General features: G+C 36.9%; 1 protein-coding gene across 2 annotated transcripts in view; it reads left to right on the top strand.

Annotated features, from left to right (window-relative positions):
* The window catches only part of LOC150093796 (uncharacterized), a 544781-nt gene that overhangs the window by 99772 nt on the left and 424798 nt on the right, over positions 1–20211 (top strand). For both annotated transcript variants that reach the window (XM_090413179.1, XM_090413180.1), the window contains exon 4: positions 4050–4156. In XM_090413179.1, coding sequence (XP_090269305.1) covers positions 4050–4156 — 107 coding nt within the window. The remainder of the gene's footprint in view (positions 1–4049; positions 4157–20211) is intronic.

Below are 20211 nucleotides of genomic sequence, written 5' to 3'. Positions count from 1 at the left end.
GGAAATAGACAACAGAATCAGCAAAGCTGGTATGGTAGGAAATCAACTGTATAAATTTGTATGGAATATGATGGGTTAGAAATAATAACATTGGTTATTATTTCTAACCCATCTGAGAGCTGGGTTAGAAATAAAACACTTGACAAAATACTAGAGACTGAAAGTCCTGAGAAAGATTAGGGGAGCATGCACAGTTGGCATCAATGGCAATATCATGTGAAAAATGTGGATATTAGGAAAGAACTTGGCATTGTTAGCATCCAGGAATATGTTAGCAGAGCTAATCTCAGGTGGTATGGTCACTTAAAAAGAATGGGAGAGGAAAGATTAGCAAAACAAGTCTTCTCTGAAAAAGACCCAGAGGAAGATCAAGGTATGTGTGGTTTGTTACAATAAAAAGTGTCTTAGAGGATATAAATATAGGATCTGATATTGTTGGTGTCTTGATAGGTAACAGATTGATTTGGAGGAAAATTGTAGATAGTTATTAACAGTGTTTTTCATATAGTACTATCATATCCTGTACACTCCTTGAGGGTATGTGTCAGGAATTTAATGATGAAATATTGTAATATAAATGTTTTTTCTCTATAGAAAAATCATGTATAAGAATTCATTCTGTAAAGTTATTTACTAGAATTATGAATACACAAAAGTTAATTTAGAACAAATGGTGAATTTTTTAAAACTTGGACATTTGCAATTAATTTATAAATTATCTCTGTCATAATTATTTTGAATAAATTTATTTGGGAACAAAAAATGCACTTTTACATAAGTGTAATTATGCAAATTAACAAACAAAAAGTTGTTTTTTTCAGGCAAATACAATATTTATGTGTAGTAAACAATTACAGTTTACTTTATTCATTTGTGGCAATAGTAATTCTCTTGACTGTACGGAGGATGAACTTATTATTTCAAAGACAGTGATGACTCGGTTTCTGATGAAGAATTAAATTCAGAAAATTTTGAGAGTGAAGATGAATAAAGATTTGAAAAGAAGATTAATGAAATTTATAAAAATTATTTCATTTGTATTATTATTTTTTAAGAATATTTTTTTTTTATATTTAATAAATGGATGATACATGTATTAAAATAAAAAAAATGGATATTTACATGAAAAAATTTGATGCATAATTTTTGCATATTATGCTGAGAAGAATTTTTAATTTTTTTTCCCAAAAATTCAACATGAAAAATGTGAAGCATCCAGTACACCAGGGTCTTATAAGGCAAAAAATATAGTATGTATCAGTATAAATCATGAGTCCACATGAGAGGTGACAGAACCTAAAGCACATTAATGTAGGGTATAGGCAGTGGATGGGAAAGAAGGAAACTATTCACATTTTGAAAAGCTCGAGTGTATTTTCTGACCTTTCTTTGTAAGATTGGTTAAACTGAATAAGTGAGGAAAAACAAGGTATGAATTTCTTGCTACTGAACTATATGGTTATTGAGTAATGTACAAAATCCTCGCTGAAAACAAACAAAAAAAATAAAATGCATTATCTGCATTTGTTTAATAAAGAGGAGTGACTTAGTAACATTCATTATTTATAGTTCTTTTTTTTATTCACAATGTTGTCATATTTAACCATTGCACATTGGCTGTTCTTAGGCATTTATAAAGAGGAATCATGCATTGATACAGTGATAAGTTTCTTTATATCCTAACATTTCATTTGAAGGCTTTGCATTGTTGGTGAATAAAAAAGACAAATTTACACGAAAAGCTTTTAGAATGAATTACTTTTAACATTCGGATGCTTTAAATGCTTTTATTGGTAATATCCAACATAAAAAAACAACATATTTAAATAAATTATCATATTTATATAACTTATAATTTATCTCCTTTTACAGGAAAATATGTGGGTATGTGTGGAGAGGTTCTGTACGTCTCCATCATTTTAGAACAGTTTGGTGGTTATAGCATTAATCCTCTAGTTCTTTCAGAATGTCATCAAGAATAATTGCATAGCTGTGCATAAAAAAATTACACACACAAACACTCACTCACTCAGCTTGGAAAGAAGTCAACAGACCCCCCCCCCCCCCCATGGGCAAGGTGTATTGTGCCATGTTACAAGTCACATGTTTGTACCTGGCATAAATCAGAAGAATATGATGCGTCTAAGTCAGTGCAATTGAGTCTGGGTCAAATGGCCGTGATAAGGAAACTGATGGAGTTTGAAAGAGGTGTTATGATAAGATGCCATGTTTGCAGGCCTATCTGCAAGAGCTTACCCTCAGTAGACAACTCATCACACTCACTGAATATGATTGTAAGATGCTACTACGGACAATATGTAAAAAACAAAGCCATTCGTTGGCTGATACATTGCATGTGGAGTTCTGGGCATTGACTAGAACACAAATCTGTCACAAAAACTGAGGCTCACAACATGAGTTTTCATAGTAGGACTGCAGTATGCAACTCCCACATTACTTTAACATGGAGCAGTGTCTTCAGTGGTGCCAAGAGTGTATACAGTGTGACATGGAAGCTTGGAAAGCTGTGTTATGAATCATGCTATACCTTCTACCAAGCAGATGGACAAGTGTGGGTGTGGCAGATGCCTGATGGATGTTCTCTTATGAGAGTGCATTACCTTAACTATGAAATTTGGAGGTGGCAGCGTGATGGTATGGTTTTGTTTTTCCTGGTTTGGCCTCGGACCTCTGTTTGTGTTAACATTGAACCCTGAGAGGTATCCGAACATTCTGGACAATGCATTGCTCCATTTTTCCATTCCTAATGCTCCATTTCTGTGGAACTGACTATCGTCTCTTTCAGCAAAACAATACAGTGTCATAAGTCTGCTGCTGTTGTCAATACATGGTTTGTGAACATGAATGGCATCACACTTGACTGGCTCCACAGAGCCCTGATCTGAAATCTATTGTGAGCATCTGTGGGATCAACTGGAGTGTTGAGTGAGGTTAAAAGATGGCCCCTACATCAGTCCAGGACCTCATGTATTACTGCACACTTGTGAAATGAATGGGCCAAAATGCCTATTGAAGGGGCATAGTTTTCACGTTCACTAGTGAAAACTATGCCCCTTAGGATTGCTGTAGTCACTGTAGTGAAAGGCGGTTCTTTATCTTATTAAGGTGGGTGCCATGGCTGTTTGTTCCTCACACTATGGTGTCTGTTGACTTCTTTCTAGACAGTGTATATGTGTATATAGATAAAGAGACATCATGGCCATATCTTCTGTTTATTAATTTTTCAAAAAGCTGTGTGGTCAGCTGACATGCAGTCAACTTATCTTCATTGCAAATGCAAAGCTAAAAAAGCAATTGAAAATATAGAAATGGAAGACATCTTTATTTGTATCCTTTCTTCTGATCTTAAAACATGATACTTAGCAGCATGCTATGACCAAATAACTTGCTGTCGTAAAAACATAATGAATGCTATGATAGAGCAGTGATCCTATCTCATAGTCTGCCATGTTTGTTGATGGTGAATATTCTCTGGCTGGTTCATCTGTGTTGCAAGGTTAAAAACCTGAGTTTCCAGTGGGAAAAAAAAATGCCACCTCTGTATGACACTGGCTAATTCACCTTCAATAGAAAAGCCTTAATAGAAGTTCTCATCCTAGACTGCATACAGACTTTTGCCTTTCTAAGCTAAGGGTGAGTCGGTACTGAGGGAACTACAAAACATAAATCTGTTGCCCATTTTGACAGTTCTGAAATTTCATTAGTTTTTTGCTGAGAAAGAATGTGTGCAAGGAATTTTGCATTGAAGCCATTTCTTCTTTCTAGTATTTTGTACTTTGACTTCTTTGAGATTAACTATTAATTAATGTAACTCATTTGCAATGTTTATTGTTATTATGGTTGCCAACTACAGTTAAGCCTTAGAAATTCTAATCACTAATACTTATATAGAGGAGTGTTATTTCTGAAAACAAATCCTATATATGAGGGTTATATTCCAAATTAAATTAGTCATTCCATTGCGCATCATCAGCAGAACTATTTTAAGAATTCTAGCTCTATATTGTTGTTTTGCATTTTATTTACAGAATAGCATACAAAGTGGGTTATGAAACCAAAACAAAAGTGAACACTAGAATCATAAATGTCTGTTGTAGAGGTTATGTTACCAGTGGAGATGGAAGTAAATGCATTCGTAAGTATGATATGTAAATGTATTTCATTAGTCTGTTATATTATGTATACTTAAGTTGTTAGTAGCTTTTAAGCAAAACCTAAATACATGCTAATTCAGATTTAAATTTCCACAAAGTTATATGGAAAAGGCCAAGACTATCCACATAATACCTGTTATTATTTATTTATTTAGCATATGGCATAATAAACACACATGGCATCAAAATACATACATATATATTTGTGCAGATAATAAAAATGAGACAAGTAATGCACATATACAAATATCAGGTAAAAAAAGTCACTAAAATTTTAAGTCTAGTTCAGATAGCCATTCAAGAGTTGAAGGATCTGCCTCAAAAAAGTCTCTCAGGTCACCAGGGCAAGCTCTTGTGCTGGATGGTTTGGTTTGGTTTAAGGCCCCCACAGTCACATTGGGATGGGTGATCTTCTCCACTTGTGTAAGCTGTCTGTGCAGATACCATGACCTGTGTGTATCCTATTTAAGCTTTTCCATAGATGATGTGGAAGCTCAATCCCTTTCGGATTTTGGTCGGGAAGGATATACTTGTTTAAGTCTGGTGGCGATTTTTCTTTCCAAGTTTCTAGCCATTTTGAATTAACATTGAAATTGCTATTTACTAGTTCTTCACCAGTATTGGTGGAGACCGTCAGGATTTAAAATGATTTATACTTATATATGGAAGGTCTTCATGTATTGGTATCAGGGAATTGCTGTTTATTTTTTTGTACTTTCATTAGAGCATCTTGTCTGCACAGGTTCAGTAGTGCAATATTGCTCAAAGTTGGAAGCCAGTAAAGGAGAGTGAATTTGACACAACCCGTTATTGTCATCATTACTGCATTTATTTGCATGTCGATTTTCTTGATATGAGGACTGTTTAGCCATGTTGGTGAACAATATTCTGCCACAGTGTAGCAGAAGAACCCCATGTAGAACCACACAGTTTTTATATGATATGATTATGGGTTCTGATCTTTAAAGAGATATTCTCCAGATGTCTTCTGAAAGATAGTGTGCTATCCAAGGTAACATCCAGATATTTAGGGATATCTTGGTGCCGCAGCATTATGTTGTTAAAGCTGACCTGAAATTTCCTATTTCTTAATTTGGTGTTTAGGTGAAAAGAGCTAACCTTGGTCTTATTTAGGTTTGGTGTTAGTCTCCATTTATGAAAGTATTCCCCAATAGTTCTAAGGTCATTTGTGAGAATATTTTCAGTTACTTCAATGTTCTTGTGTTGGGTGGCGAGGACTATATCATCAGCACAAGCAAATTTTTTTGACCTAGTTGTCAGTAGATCAGATGTATATAAGTTGAATAAGATTGGTGGTAATACTGAGCCCTTCAGGAGCCCATTGTTCATCTTTCTCAATTTGCTCATTTTGTTTCCCAGTACCACATAATACCTGTTTCACCAATCCTTAAACTCATTCACAGACAAAGTACTCACACCAGACTCTGTCAGCACATTTCACTCATCCACCATTCTTTACACAAAAAAATGAAGTCCTGAAGACCTTACTAACAGTCTTCTAGAGATGACTCCTTTTCTTCCTCCCCCAGTATCAATGTGATAAAAAATTTCTAAAAATTAAAGATGATAAGAGATTATATTCTTGGTTTAATTTAACATTTTATTCGAGTGAGTGTAAGCAAAGTTTATGTGTAAAGTATTTTTACAACTAGGCTACTTGTATATAGAGGCTAATTACCTCATATCAGTTACCTTAGTATTCCATAATGCAAAGCACACACACCCAAAAGGGTGTGTGCTTTGCATTATGGAATACTAAGGTATGGAATACATACTTTGTATTATGGAATATCCCCCCCCCCACTGTCTACCACAGAAGACTACAACAAAACTGTCACCATCCCATACATTAAAGGCACATCTGAAAAGATATCTAGAGTACTTAATAAATATCAATACACATCATATTTAAACTGTATGTGAAATTGGCAACTCTCATCCATTCACCTGAGGAGACAAAATCTCTCCTTTATCACATCCAGGAGTCTCTGAAGTGCCCTGTTCATGTGATCAAGCTTACTATGGACAGACAGGAAGAACTGTGTGTTCACCTCAGTGAACATAAAATATACATCTGGCAATATTGCTATGGCAAGTCAGTTCTAGCAGACCATGCTTTAGATACCCTTGCACACAGGATCAATTGAGAAAAAACAAAAGTGTTGCATAGAAGCTTTTATAAGTCAGAGAGATTTCTTGGAATCAACAGAAGCCTTGAAACATACTCCAAACCTCAATCAGTATGGCTGTATAAATTTTCCAAAGATTTGGGAGACAGTCATCTTAAGACCTGATTAATACCTGCTTTCTTTCCCTATTTTTATTTTTTCCTCTCAGTGTAGGGAATTAAGACTTTAGTCTTTATGTTGTACATTACAATTGTTCTTTCTCGTAGACAGGCTTATATGTTGGTTATGCATTACTAAATCACTTAAGGAATTGACAACGTAGATACAAATATAAATTAAATTACACTTTAATAAATATTTCCAATATTTTGGCAATGTCACGTTGCCATCTTCAAAAGGAACTTACAAAAAAAAAGGCACGTGCACATAGGCACTACAACACGGTAACTGAAAAAGAAGTGATGAAGCTATTGTTCTCCTAAAAGTCCTGATGGTGCCCCCTAGCAGGCTAAGTAGGTGTTCTTGGCCATTGGGCTGAAGGTCTGCTGATGTAAGCCTCCCAAATTTGGGGCAATCTCATACAACCAAATTTGTTGAGGTTTGGGGAGTTTCTTAGGGCTGAGGCTGATTTCATAAATAGTCTTTCAAATTTGTATTTGCTACGGTGTATTACTGTAGCTTTCTTTCACCGTATTCTGTGGCATGTATCCAGAGCATGGTCTGCCAGACCAGAATGGCTGTATTTGTGATAACGGATGTAGTCCTTGTGTTCCGAAATTCTGATATTTGCTGTCCTGTCTGTTTGGCCAAAGTAAGACAGTTTACAGCTGAAAAGGACCTGGTATACACCAGGTAGGTCTAGGGGAAGTGGTTGGTCTTTAGTGGAGCGGATAAGGGATGCCAATTTTTTGTATGGTCTGTAACAGGAGGTCAAGTCATGTTTTTTTAAGATTTTGGTAATTTTTTCCGAGGTGCCTCGGATGTAGGAATGGTGATGGATTTAGAGTAATCCTAGTTGTGGAGAGGGAGAGGGTTGTGGTTTGTAGGTTTCAATATTTTTTGGATTTTTTTTTTTTGGGGGGGGGGTAGCCATTGGCTGAGAAAGTGTTGAGGATATGATTTAGTTCAGTGTTTAGGTCCATGTCGTTAGAACAGATTAGTTTAGCCCTGTTGTATAGTGTTTTCACAACTCCATATTGTTGTGTGTGTGTGTGGGGGGGGAATTATTAGTGAATGTACCTGCCTGTATGGGTGGGTTTTCTATAAACTGAGGGAAAAAAATCAAGGTTCTATCAGGCTGGCAGGTGACTAGTGTGTCTAGGAAAGGGAGGCTGTTGTTTTCCTCTTTTTCCAGGGTGAACTTGATTCTGGGGTGTTGGTTGTTTAAGTGTGTTAAAAGAAGGAGAGGAGTGTATCAGAGCCATGTGGCCAAATAGCGAACACATCATCAACGTAGTGAAGCCATATGGTTGGTTTTTGTGGGGAAGAGGCTAAGGCTTTTTCTTCAAAGGTCTCCATAAAGAAATTGGCCAAGGGTGGGGAGAGTGGTGAACCCATGGCTGTCCCCTCTATTTGTTTGTAGAATTTTCCCTGCCAAATGAAATAGCCTGAGTTCATTGTGAACTGAAATAGGGCTGAGATATCTTGAGAAAATTTAGCTCTAAAGTTTCCTTGAGTGGGACATTTGTGAATAAGGAGGAGACGTCAAAGCTGACCATTCTGTCAGTATGTTGGAGTGTAAGGTTTTCTATGCTGGCTTTGAAATGGGCTGAGTTTTTTATGTGTGATGGTGTGTTGCCAGTATAGTGTGTGAGCGCTTTGGCCAAATGTTTAGCTAATTTGTATGTGGAGGAATCAATGCCATGCACTATGGAACGTAATGGCATATTTTCTTTATGTATTTTTGGGAGTCCATAAATATGGGGGGTGGGTATAGAGTTAAACGGCTTTAATCTGTTGGTAACTTCTACAGGCCAAGAAGTGACTTTCTTGAGGAGCCTGTGAAGTTTTCTGATTTGTGAGTTGGTGGGATTGTATTCGATAGGGAGGTACGTAGCCCGATCTGATAGAAGAGCATTAAGCTTACCTGTATAGTCCTTTTGGTTAAGTACTACAGTTGCATTTTCCTTATCCGCTTTGGTGATAACTATTTCTTTATTATTCCTCATTTCTTGCAGAGCTTTATATTCCTTGTTGGATATGTTGCTTTTTGGTGGTCTTGCTTTGGAGAGGACACAAGCTACATCCAGTCTTACACTGTTGACGATTTGATTTGGAAGGTGGCAGATTCCGCATTCGATCAGGATCATGATATCCTCACTAGGTATTTTTCTGGGAGCAATGCCGAAGTTGTGGCCGACGTGAAAGTGCGTTGAGTGCTTCAGGGTGACTGAAGAAAGGTTGAGTATGGTGTTGGTAGGAAGTTTTGGATTGACGGTCGAGTTCTTTTTTAATTTTTCAAATTTTTTCATATGTCGACCTCATATTTTTTCAAATTCTTTGTTTGCTGCGGTACAGGAGACGTCATGTAAAATTGACCAAAGCTCGTGATTTAAAGTGCATAAAAGCTCGAATAGCTTTGTTAGTGACGGCGATTTGTTCCCGAAGCAAAGCATATCTGGCGTGGTTATAGATACAGAGAGCTTTTTGGGAAACAAAACGGTGCGTGAATTTTACACAATTTGGGATTACCTGATTATCCCAGCGTGGTGGTGATTTTTTCCCGAAGCAAAGCATATCTGCGTGGTCATAGATACGGAGAGCTTTTTGTGAAACAAAACGATGCCTGAATTTTACACAATTTGGGATTACCTGATTATCCCGGCAGCATTTTAGGAAAGTTAGACGATTTAATTGTCTAGACAACTTCATTTTACCATATTGGCAGGCCTTCCGTGCGATCGCATCTCTGTGGATGATGGTAATTCTCGTAGACAGGCTTATACGTTGGTTATGCATTACTAGAAAAAATTACCAAAATCTTAAAAAAACATGACTTGACCTCCTGTTACAGACCATACAGAAAATTGGCATCCCTTATCCGCTCCACTAAAGACCAACCACTTCCTCTTGACCTACCTGGTGTATACCAGGTCCCTTGCAGCTGTAAACTGTCTTACTTTGGCCAAACAGGCAGGACAGTGAATATCAGAATTTAGGAACACTAGGACTATATCCGTTTTCACAAGTACAGCCATTCTGGTCTGGCAGACCATGCTCTGGATACACGACACAGAATACGGTGGAAGAAAGCTACAGTAATACACCGTAGCAAATACAAATTCGAAAGACTATTTATGGAATCAGCCTCAGCCCTAAGAAACTCCCCAAACCTCAACAAATTTTGTTGTATGAGACTGCCCCAAATTTGGGAGGCTTACATTAGCAGACCTTCAGCCCAACAGCCAAGAACACCTATTTAACCTGCTAGGAGGCACCATCAGGTCTTTTAGGAGAACAATAGCTTCATCACTTCTTTCTCAGTTACTGTGCTGTAGTGCCTACATGCACGTGCCTTTTTTGTAAGTTCCTTTTGAAGATGGCAACGTGACATTGCCAAAATATTGGAAATATTTATTCAAGTGTAATTTAATTTATATTCATATCTATGTTGTCAATTCCTTAAGTGATTTAGTAATTACAATTGTTCAAACTACTCCCATTGTTATACTGGATTGTTGTTGTCTCACGTACTGTGACAGACTGTTTTTGTACTCTGAAGATGCTGTATAAAATACCAGCAAAATATCAGCAAGAAGTTAATAAATAGTTATTTTCTTATCAGCCTGTGTTTTCATGTATACCATTAAAATTAATCAACACATGACTTCCACCTTGGTATCCATTCTGGGTCTGGCTCCAACTGATGATACCTCAATAAAGGTTGAAACTGCTCTGGGTTGTGGCCCTTCCCATAATGCACATAGCATTTTATTATACACAGCCAAAAAAAAGTTATGTGCTCTCAACATTAAACATTTTCTCTGTCATACCTAGTCATATAAAATCCTTTTAACAAATTAAGGGTTTCTATCATATCCCCCCCCCCTTTTTTTTTTTAAATCTAAAATTTTTTATCTGTCCTTATTGAGAATCTTCCACAGACCTATCCCCTTCTTGGTCACTAATCTCTGGATCCAGTCTACCACTTCATCTCCAAGAAACTCGAAATGTGCAGACTTGTGCACTGACTAGACAACAGATAGTGGGCCTTACTTGTCAGCAACAAGTTAGAGAGCTTCCTGGTTAGTGGTGCGTAATCCTGCTACCACATGCTCTGCCAAATTGTGATTGGCCTGGAAAGGGAGTTTGAGTAGTGATATGTGGGAAGCACTATTGAGGCCCCACATTATGGTAACGAGACTGATTGCTCTACGTATGAGTCACTATCTATGTCTGACATGTCCAAGATCCCATCTCTCTCTCTCTCTCCCTCCCACTAATCCTGAACCCAAAACAAAACATACAAATGTTAACAGCAACATCATGACTGAAATAAATCTTCCTCAAAAATTAATCCCAACAAAAAAGCAAATCCAAACATAATATACATAACTCACTTTCACATTGAATTTACCATCATAAATGACATATCATTTATAGTAATCTAGACCAGATATCTTATATTTGACAGAAACTCAAATTACAGATATGCTAACCACACCTTCAATGTTCAAATTACACATGATTCTATTTGTCACAAAGGTGGTGTGTGCCTTTATGAGATCTGTCACAGCTTGCCAGAGAGCAGCTAATTTAGAATCCCCTGTTTTAACATTCTCTGGCTCTAGGAATCCTTGCCCCATTTAGCAACATTCATCTGCTAAATGGGGCAAGGAAATATACCCGTCTGCAAACTGAAAAGCACTCTTAGCTCTCTTCACTTTCCTCTCCATGAAGTTTGACCTTCTAAAATCCAGCTATCCAAATAATGAAGTCATCTTCTTAGACATCCTCAGCATCCACAATCCAGCTAGCTCCCATTTTCTAGTACCATTCACGAAGCTGGACAAGACGTGGAAGTTTTTGTGGAAGATGTGGTAGTTTTAATTCATGAACATGACTGTATACCGAGAGGGATTCCAATTTAAGTATGTACTCAACTGTTTTCTTATTCAATTCCTTGTTGTTTGTACTGATGATGTCCTACGATACTTAAGACAAAATATTTACATTATAAATTTATTAAACTGTGGCATACATGTTATTCTATAGTAATGTCGGTGGTAGCTATGCTACCAGTAGGACCTCCCAAACCAGACTGGTCAAAGGTGAGGGTCCAGACTAAGAGACACCCTGTTCCTCCAGGTGGGAGGTTGAGCATGAGGCCAACAACCTCATCTTGTAAAAACCTTACTTGTTAGGAACCAAGCACCAAATAAGCCTCAATATCAATCGCACTGTACAAGATGGAACTCGACCTGTGGCATGGAATAAAGGATTATTATTTGGAATGTGGAATGTCTAAAGCTTATATAAAACAGGTGCACTGCAAAATCTATGTGATGAACTTCAGAAATATAAAATGGATATAGTGGCAATTCAGAAAACTAGATGGGCTTGATAGTGGTGAACGTAAATTAGGTGATTATTTGTTGAAATATGCTGGAAATATCACAGGAAGACTTGAACTAGGAACAGGATTTATGATACAAAGAAGGCTGTGGGACTCACTCATAAGTTTTGAGGCCATCAATGAAAGACTCAGTGAAAGACTTTAAAATAACCTTAATTAATGCACATGCACCCACAGAGGAAACTGATCATGATAACAAAGATGAATTCTATGATACTCTGGAAGGAATAATTGATGAAATACCAAATAATAACATAATTATACTTTCAAGAGACCTTAATGCAACAATAGGAAGAGAAGAAATCTTTCTTAAAATAGCCCCCTTGCATAGCAATACAGCACTCAGCGTTCCTGTGACTTCTGGAATGTGTCCTGGAAGTCTTCTTTTCAAAGCATGTCATTCTGTGATTTGCGCTGGATCTCCACAGTGGTGTCAAGACGGCGACCTTTGAGCTGGATCTTCATCTTTGGGAAGAGGGTGAAATCCGCAGGAGCCAAATCCGGCTAGTAGGGTGGGTGCAGAAGTGAGATCATGTTGTTTCCTGCCAGAACCTCGCATCTGAGGAGAGCTCGGTGGCAGGGTGCATTGTCGTCGTGGAGCATCCAGTTTTTCACGGGCCACAGATCTGCTCTCTTTTGTCGAATGTCCTCCCTCAGATGCCTTAAAACATGGCAGTAGAATTCACTATTGACAGTCTGGTCCTTGGGGACGAATTCTCGATGCATAATGCCATGAATGTCGAAAAAGACGATGACACACGCTTGGTCGAGCTGCGGACCTGCCTTGCCTTTTTCGGTCGTGGAGATGATGGGCTCTTCCACTGTGAAGACTATTGCTTCGTGGTCATACCTATACACCCAAATTTCGTCACTGTAATGATCCTCAACATGAAGGAAGGGTCATCCATGGCATGCTGACAGAGTTCTTGGCAGACTTCGACGTGGTGTTCCTTCTGCTCCTCGGTCAGCAGCCTGGGTACGAACTTGGCAGCAGCACGGCACATGTTGAAATCACACGTGAGGATTGCCTGGACTGTTCCATATGACACACTGACAATGGCAGCAATGTTGTAGAGTGTTCTCTGACGATCCTCATGCATAAGTTGCCAAATTGTTTCGACATTTTGGTGGGGGGGGGTTGAGCTCGTTGAAGGTCTTCCTGATCTCTCATCATTTTCCAGTGATATTCTTCCGCTCTTGAAGTGCGCATGCCATTCAAAACACTTCGAACGACTCATTGCAGCATTTCCATAAACTTGCCAAATCATGTTAAACGTCTTTGTGGCAGATTTGCCCAGTTTCACGCATAATTTCATGTTCGCTCTTTGTTCTAACTTGGTGTCCATGATGAAATCGCAGACGTGGTAACGTATGTGGTCAGAATATCACCAGTTGCACAGCTCCCAACACACTCGATGTCTTTTGGCACACTGACTAATGAAGGTCAGTGCTTGCTCCCTGTGACTGTGTGCGCAACCTTATGCTGCCACCTGTTGGCATATTACAAAACTAGTCTTGAAATGTTTTGATATCGCCTCGTATATGCAGTTTGCACCAGTAGTAGAGTGTTCGTAGTGCTTATCGTGTTTACTCCGTCTCTTTAAATATTTGGACATTACAATTAAAGAATTTAATTGTAATGTCCAAAAATTGTAAATACATTCCTTCAATAATTTTATCGATAATAAACAATATTTTTTCATGAAACAAAACAAGAAGAATTTATTTTATTTTTAAGTAATTTTGAATTATACCAAACTATATCATTTTATCAATAATAAACAATATTTTTTCAAATATAATTTTTAAAAATTTTTTTCCATAATTTTGATATTTTATCCAGACACGTATACATTGTACTTACAGTATGTATGTATATTTTGAAAGTTGCAGCACCCCCCCCCTTTATCAATGCTAAATTTATGAACCTTAGACCATTATCATTTGAAGTGTCACGTAGGCTATTATTTCCGATTGTCTCTAACAGTGGTGGCTAGTGGCTTGAAATCGTGGGGGGGGGGGTGCTGCAACTTTCAAAATATACTTATGAGTTATTCGACATTTCTGAATAACTCGCAACCAAATTGACCATATTTTAATAGAAAGAAGATTTAGAAGCAGCATTCAAACTGTTAGAAGTTATGGAGATGCTGATTGTGATTCAGATCATTATTTGGTAGGATCAGTAATGAAAATAAAACTTAACAAAAACTATTTCAATAAAAATAAAAAAAAATATCCTAAACTCAGTATTCATAATCCGAAAAACAATAACATAAGATTAAATTACTCTAATGAAATAAAAGCAGAGCTTAATAACATGGAAGAAACTGAAAATATTGATACTCTATGGAATGGAATTAAGTGTTGTATAAACAAAGCATCTGAAAAAGTTTTAGGATTTCAAAATATTTCATACTATAATAAATGGTTTAACAATAGATGCAAAGAAGCAACAGAAATGAAAAAAAAAAAAGAAGCTAAGCTTAAATGGCTTCAGAACCAACAGGATAACAATAACTATCAAAACTATAGATTTGCTAGTAGTGAATCAAACAAATTATTAGACAATAAAAAAAAACACTATTTAAAAGAATTAATTGATAAAATTGAAAAAGAGAATACATATAAAAATCCAAGGAAATTTTTTTCAAGGTATAAATAAACTAAAGATAGACTGTCAGTCAAGAACTGCAATAATTAATAATACTAAAGGACAAATTATTGTCTTTTATTATTATTACAGTTGCTAAACTGCCAAAATCCCAATTAACATTCTTACCCAGAATTTATGCTACTTACCAGAAGTCAAAGAGCCATCATGTCTGGGGCAGGTTAAAAAGTTGCATGTTTGGTCTCTGTAGCAGGGCACCCAGCTTATATAATCCTTAGGTTACTCACAGTAATAAATGTACTATAGGTTACCAGTTTTTTATGGAAGGGTTTGACATTAAAATAATAATAATGATAAAAAATATTAAATAATTGCCCATGATTAGCCGTAAAGCTCCCAAGGAATACTTTAAACTTAAATGCAATGTGCTATCATCAAGAACAAAATTCATGTGGAATTACCGGGCTGGTAAGTATGACAAGCTTAGGTGTGTGCTTGGCTCAATGCCATGGCATGTAAAACTGCAAGGGCTGGATATTGATAGTCCATGGGAGGTGGTTAAGAACTGTTTGCAGGAGGCAATGGTTGACTGTATACCAAGAGTCCGAATAATAAATCAAGTAGGGGTTAAATGGATGAATAACACTATTAAGCTAGAGCTGCAAAAAAAGAAACAATTGTGGAGGGAATTTAAGGAGAAGGGTGACCATCAGGCGCAGGAACAGTATAAAGCTCAGGCCAGGATGGTAACAAGGGTGGTAAGAAAAGCAAAAGCAGATTACGAAAGGAAATTGGCCACGCAGGCTAAAGAGAACCCAAACAGTTTTTTCAATATGTTGCAAGTAAAAGGAAAAATGCTCATGGTAGAATGATCTTAAAAAATGCTGAGGGTAGGGAGGTAACCGAATCAGTCGATATTGTGGAATTACTGAGTGAGCACTTTGCAAGAGTATATCATCCAGGTGGTGACTTTGCAGGAATGGAAGAACCAACAGCTTATACTGGAATTGTGATGAATGAAGTAGAGGTAACTAGTCTATTACAGAACCTCAATGTCAATACATCTGTGGGATTGGATGGTATACCAGCTCGTGTCGTACTTGAAGCGGCCAAAGAATTGTCAGTGCCCTTGACCATTTTGTTTAATTTGAGCCTCAGGACTGGGTCAGTCCCAAGGGGGTGGAAAGAGGGGAAAATAGTTCCACTGCACAAAGGTGGTTCCAAGGCTGCTGTTGAAAATTACCAGCCAATCAGCATAACAGGAATCATTATCAAGGTCTTAGAGAAAATAGTCAAGAGGAAAATACAAGATTGGATAGAAGAAAATGGGATACTGTATCGGGGACAGCATGGTTTTGTGAAGGGTAGGTCATGCCTCAGTAACTTGCTCATGTATTATAACACAGTGATGGCTGAACTGGATAAGGGTAATGGGTTTACAGTGATTCTACTGGACCTTGCTAAGGCCTTTGACAGGATACCACATGGAATTCTAATCAGTAAATTGCAGCATATGGGAATGGACATAGGGTTGGTGAGATGGATAGGAGGGTGGTTGACGGAGAGATATCAGAGAGTGGTTTACTCAGGAGTAGAGTCCACAAGACGGCCTGTGACTAGTGGTGTGCCACAAGGATCTGTTCATGGACCACTGCTGTTTAATTTGTTCATAAATGATATAGGAAAGCATCTGAGAGGAACAGTTCATTTGTTTGCGGATGATGCAAAGTTGGGTAGGGCAATAGTGAATGCAGATGACGTCAAAATTTTGCAGGATGATTTGGATAGATTGGAGGTCTGGGCTAAGGAGAATGGATGTCAATTTAATGTGGCAAAATGTAAGGTTATGCATTTTGGGGTGAAAAGATTGGCGGCAGTTTACTGCATTGGTGTAACTGTGCTCCAGGAAATTGATGAGGCACGAGATTTAGGAGTGTTGGTGGATAAGGAATTGAAATTTAGGGGACACATTGCAAAAGTGGCCAAATCAGCTCATCAAGTCACTTGGTTGCTGAAGAATACGTTGACAAGCAGAGACAAGCAGGTTATTGTTCCTCTGTATCGAGCCTTGATAAGACCCCATCTCGACTACTGTGCTCAGATTTGGTCACCTAGGTTTCTTCTTGATGGGGAGTAGTTGGAGAGGATCCAGAGGCGAGTGACCAAGATGATAGCAGGTCTGTGGAATGAACCTTATGAGAACAGGTTGATGATTTGTGGGTTGCAAAAATTGGTTGATAGGTGGAGGAGGGGAGATATGATTGAGACATTCAAATTACTGAAGGGTTTCTATAAAATTAATTCAGAAGATATTTTTGAGAACAGGGCTGGTTGTGGGAGGACTAGGGGACATCCATGGAAAGTGGGCAAAAGTTTGGTTAGTAAAGGTGTTAGAGCTGGGTTCTTTACTTTTAGAGTAGTGAATGAGTGGAATGCGCTCCCTGAGTCTGTGGTGGATGCTGTGACAGTGAATGAGTTTAAGGCGAGGTATGATAGATACTGTATGAATGTCGAATAGTTGTGATGAATATGATTTGGGGCCTCCCTCGATGAGTCTAATGACTCCCTGGAGTTGCCCGTAATAATAGTAATAGTAATAATTTAATGAAATAGAAACAAGCATTAAAACTCTTAAAAAAATAATATAGCTGTAGGATTTCATAAAATGACATCTGTGCAAATTAAATATGGAGGAAAAGAATTAACTGACAAACTGTTCATCATCATCATCATGCGTATTCAGGATTTAGGCCTAGCATGGCCTGTTCTGGCCTTAGAAGTCATCGTTTAAGAGGACGTCCTGTGGTTTTCCTTTTCCTAATGGCTGTTCACACTAATTAAACTCATATGGAAAAATGAAACAATGCCAGAAGACTGGAAATAATAATAATCTCCATCAAAAAAAAAAAAAAAAAAAGTGATAAAAGAAAATGTGAAAAACTACAGAGACATCTCACTTTTAAATACTAGTTACAAAATCCTGTCTGATATTATTCTGAAAAGAATTATGCCATATGCAGAAGAGATTCTCGGAGAATATCAGCCAGGATTCAGAAGAATTTGTTCAACCAATGATCATCTTTTTACCTTGAGACAAATTCTAGAGAATAATTGGGAATACAATAAAGAAAGTTGCAATATCTTCATTGAATCCAAAAAGCATATAATAGCATACATCGAGAAAGTCTATGGAAAATCTTAAAGGAATTTGGAATACCAAATAAATTAATTAGACTGGTTAAACAGAATCATTGAAAATGTAAACTGCGTTGTGAATGGAGAACCTGTGGAACAAGTAAAACATTTCAGCTACTTAGGCACGATTTTTAGTGAAGATGGGTAAATTAAATATGGAAATAGACAATAGAATCAACAAAGCTGGTATGGTAGGAAGTCAATTGAATAAATTCGTATGGAATAAGAGAGAAATTAGTCAGAACACTAAATTAGCTGTATTCAAGCCAATATTAACTTATGGATCTGAGAGCTGGGTCAGAAGTAAAACACTTGACTAGAGACTGCAGATATGAGAGTCCTGAGAAAGATTAGAGGCATGAACAGATGGCATCAATGGCAATATCATATTAAAAATGAGGATATTAGGAAAGAACTTGATATTGTCAGCATCCAGGAATGTGTTAGCAGAGCTAATCTCAGGTGGTATGGTCACTTAAATAGAATGGGTGAGGAAAGATTACCAAAACAAGTCTTTTCTACCAGGTTGGCAGGAAGACCAAGATATAGGTGGATTGATACGGTAAAAAGTACCTTAGATGATAGAAATGTAAGATCTGATAATGTTGGAGTCTTGACAAGTAACAGACTGATTTGGAGGAAAATTGTAGATAGGAAGTTAATAATGATGTAAATTTTTCATGTAGTACTATCATATCTTGTACACCCCTTGAGGATACATGGCAGGAATTTGATGATGATAAAGAAAATGTGTACAGGAAAATCAATGTAGAGTCCTCGCTAACAACATTATCAGTGCCATTCAACATCTCCACAGGTTTAAAACAAGGAGATGTGATATCACCTATATTATTCAACATAGCTTTGGAAGAAGTTATATGAGAAACAACTAAAAGTTCTGTATCATGCTCTGCATCATTCCTGGAATGTGCAGACAATATTGATATAATAGGATAAAGTGCAAATGATATAACTGAAACTTTTCTAAACCTTAAAACCTCTTCCAAAAAAAATAGGTCTTAATATTAGTCAAAATAAAACAAAATATTTAAAAGTATCTAGAGATAATGATCTCAATAAGCCATCAACTATTCAGTTTATTGATATGATTTTGAAAAAATTAATATATTTTAAATATCTAGGTTCTATAATAACTAAAGATAATAAGATCCAAGTAGAAATAAAGATGAGAATCCAAACAGGTAATAAATCATATTTTTTACTTCAGCACCTCCTCTTGTCTAGAAATCTGTCATATGAATCGAAAATAAACATCTACAGAATGCTAATTAGACCAGTTTTATTATATGGTGCAGAGACATGCAATATTACCAAACCTGATGAAGATCAATTACAACGCTTTGAAAACAAAATCTCATCATCATCTTCAAATTACTGCCATATACCCTCAAGGGGTGTACAGGATGTGATAGTACTACATGAAAAATTTGCATCACTACTAACTCCTTATCTACAATTTTCCTCCAAATCACTCTGTTACTTGTCAAGACCCCAACATTATCAGATCTTATATTTCTATCATCTAAGGCACTTTGTACCATATCCCACCTATATCTCGGTCTTCCTCTGGGTTGTTTTCCTGCCAATCAGCACTTGTTTTGTTAATCTTTCCTTGTCTATTCTGTTTAAGTGATATAACTTAAACTATGTTTAGGTGGTATGTTTACCACCTGAGATTAGCTCTGTAAATGCATTCCTGGATACTGGAATGCATTAACAGAGGAATATCCTCGTTTTTAATATGATATTGGCTTATTAAGTAAGCTTTCATCACTAGGTCTTTTCCATGACTTCTGCAAGTCGGTTGCCAGCTTTTGCACTAGACACACATTATATTAGTTACATTTTAACTATGTAACTAATGCTGGGTCCCTCAATCATTATATCAATGACCGGTTCCAGCTGACTATCAATCTGATACATTTGACAATCCTTGCACCAAACAAACTACCACAACCGAAAGAGCAGCAACTGGCTATAAACCTTAATCCTTATCTTCAAACATATTCTTCAATATGTGTCAGATAACCTTGTCAATTTTGATGCCTAATATCCACATTTTTAATGTGATACTGCCATTGATAGCATCTATTCATGCCCCTAATCCTTTCCAGGACTCTCATATCTGCAGTCTCTAGTCTTTGGTCAGGTGTTTTACTTCTGACCCAGCTCTCAGATCCGTAAGCTAAAACTGTTTTGAACACTGTCTTGTATACATTTTTTTTTTTAAAATAACGAAACCTGTGGTGCGTTCATAATTAGAAGAAACACACGTATAAATCACAGTGAAAATTATTTAATTGTAAATATTTCATCCTAAGTATCTTAGGACATCATCAGTATAGTATTTAAACAAAATTAGGAATAACATACAGTTAGGGCGCATGATTACAATAGAATCTCATGAAAACGTGCATAACATGCTAAAGTAGTAAAAAAAAAAAAAAAAAAAAAAGTTAATTATTTAACACAATTTTGTAT

The sequence above is a fragment of the Typopeltis vanoorti genome, chromosome 23, assembly GCF_054136105.1.
Source record: "Typopeltis vanoorti isolate ZY-2024b chromosome 23, IOZ_Tvanoo_1.0, whole genome shotgun sequence".
Classification (NCBI taxonomy): domain Eukaryota; kingdom Metazoa; phylum Arthropoda; class Arachnida; order Uropygi; family Thelyphonidae; genus Typopeltis; species Typopeltis vanoorti.
This window is presented reverse-complemented; position numbering and strand designations above follow the sequence as displayed.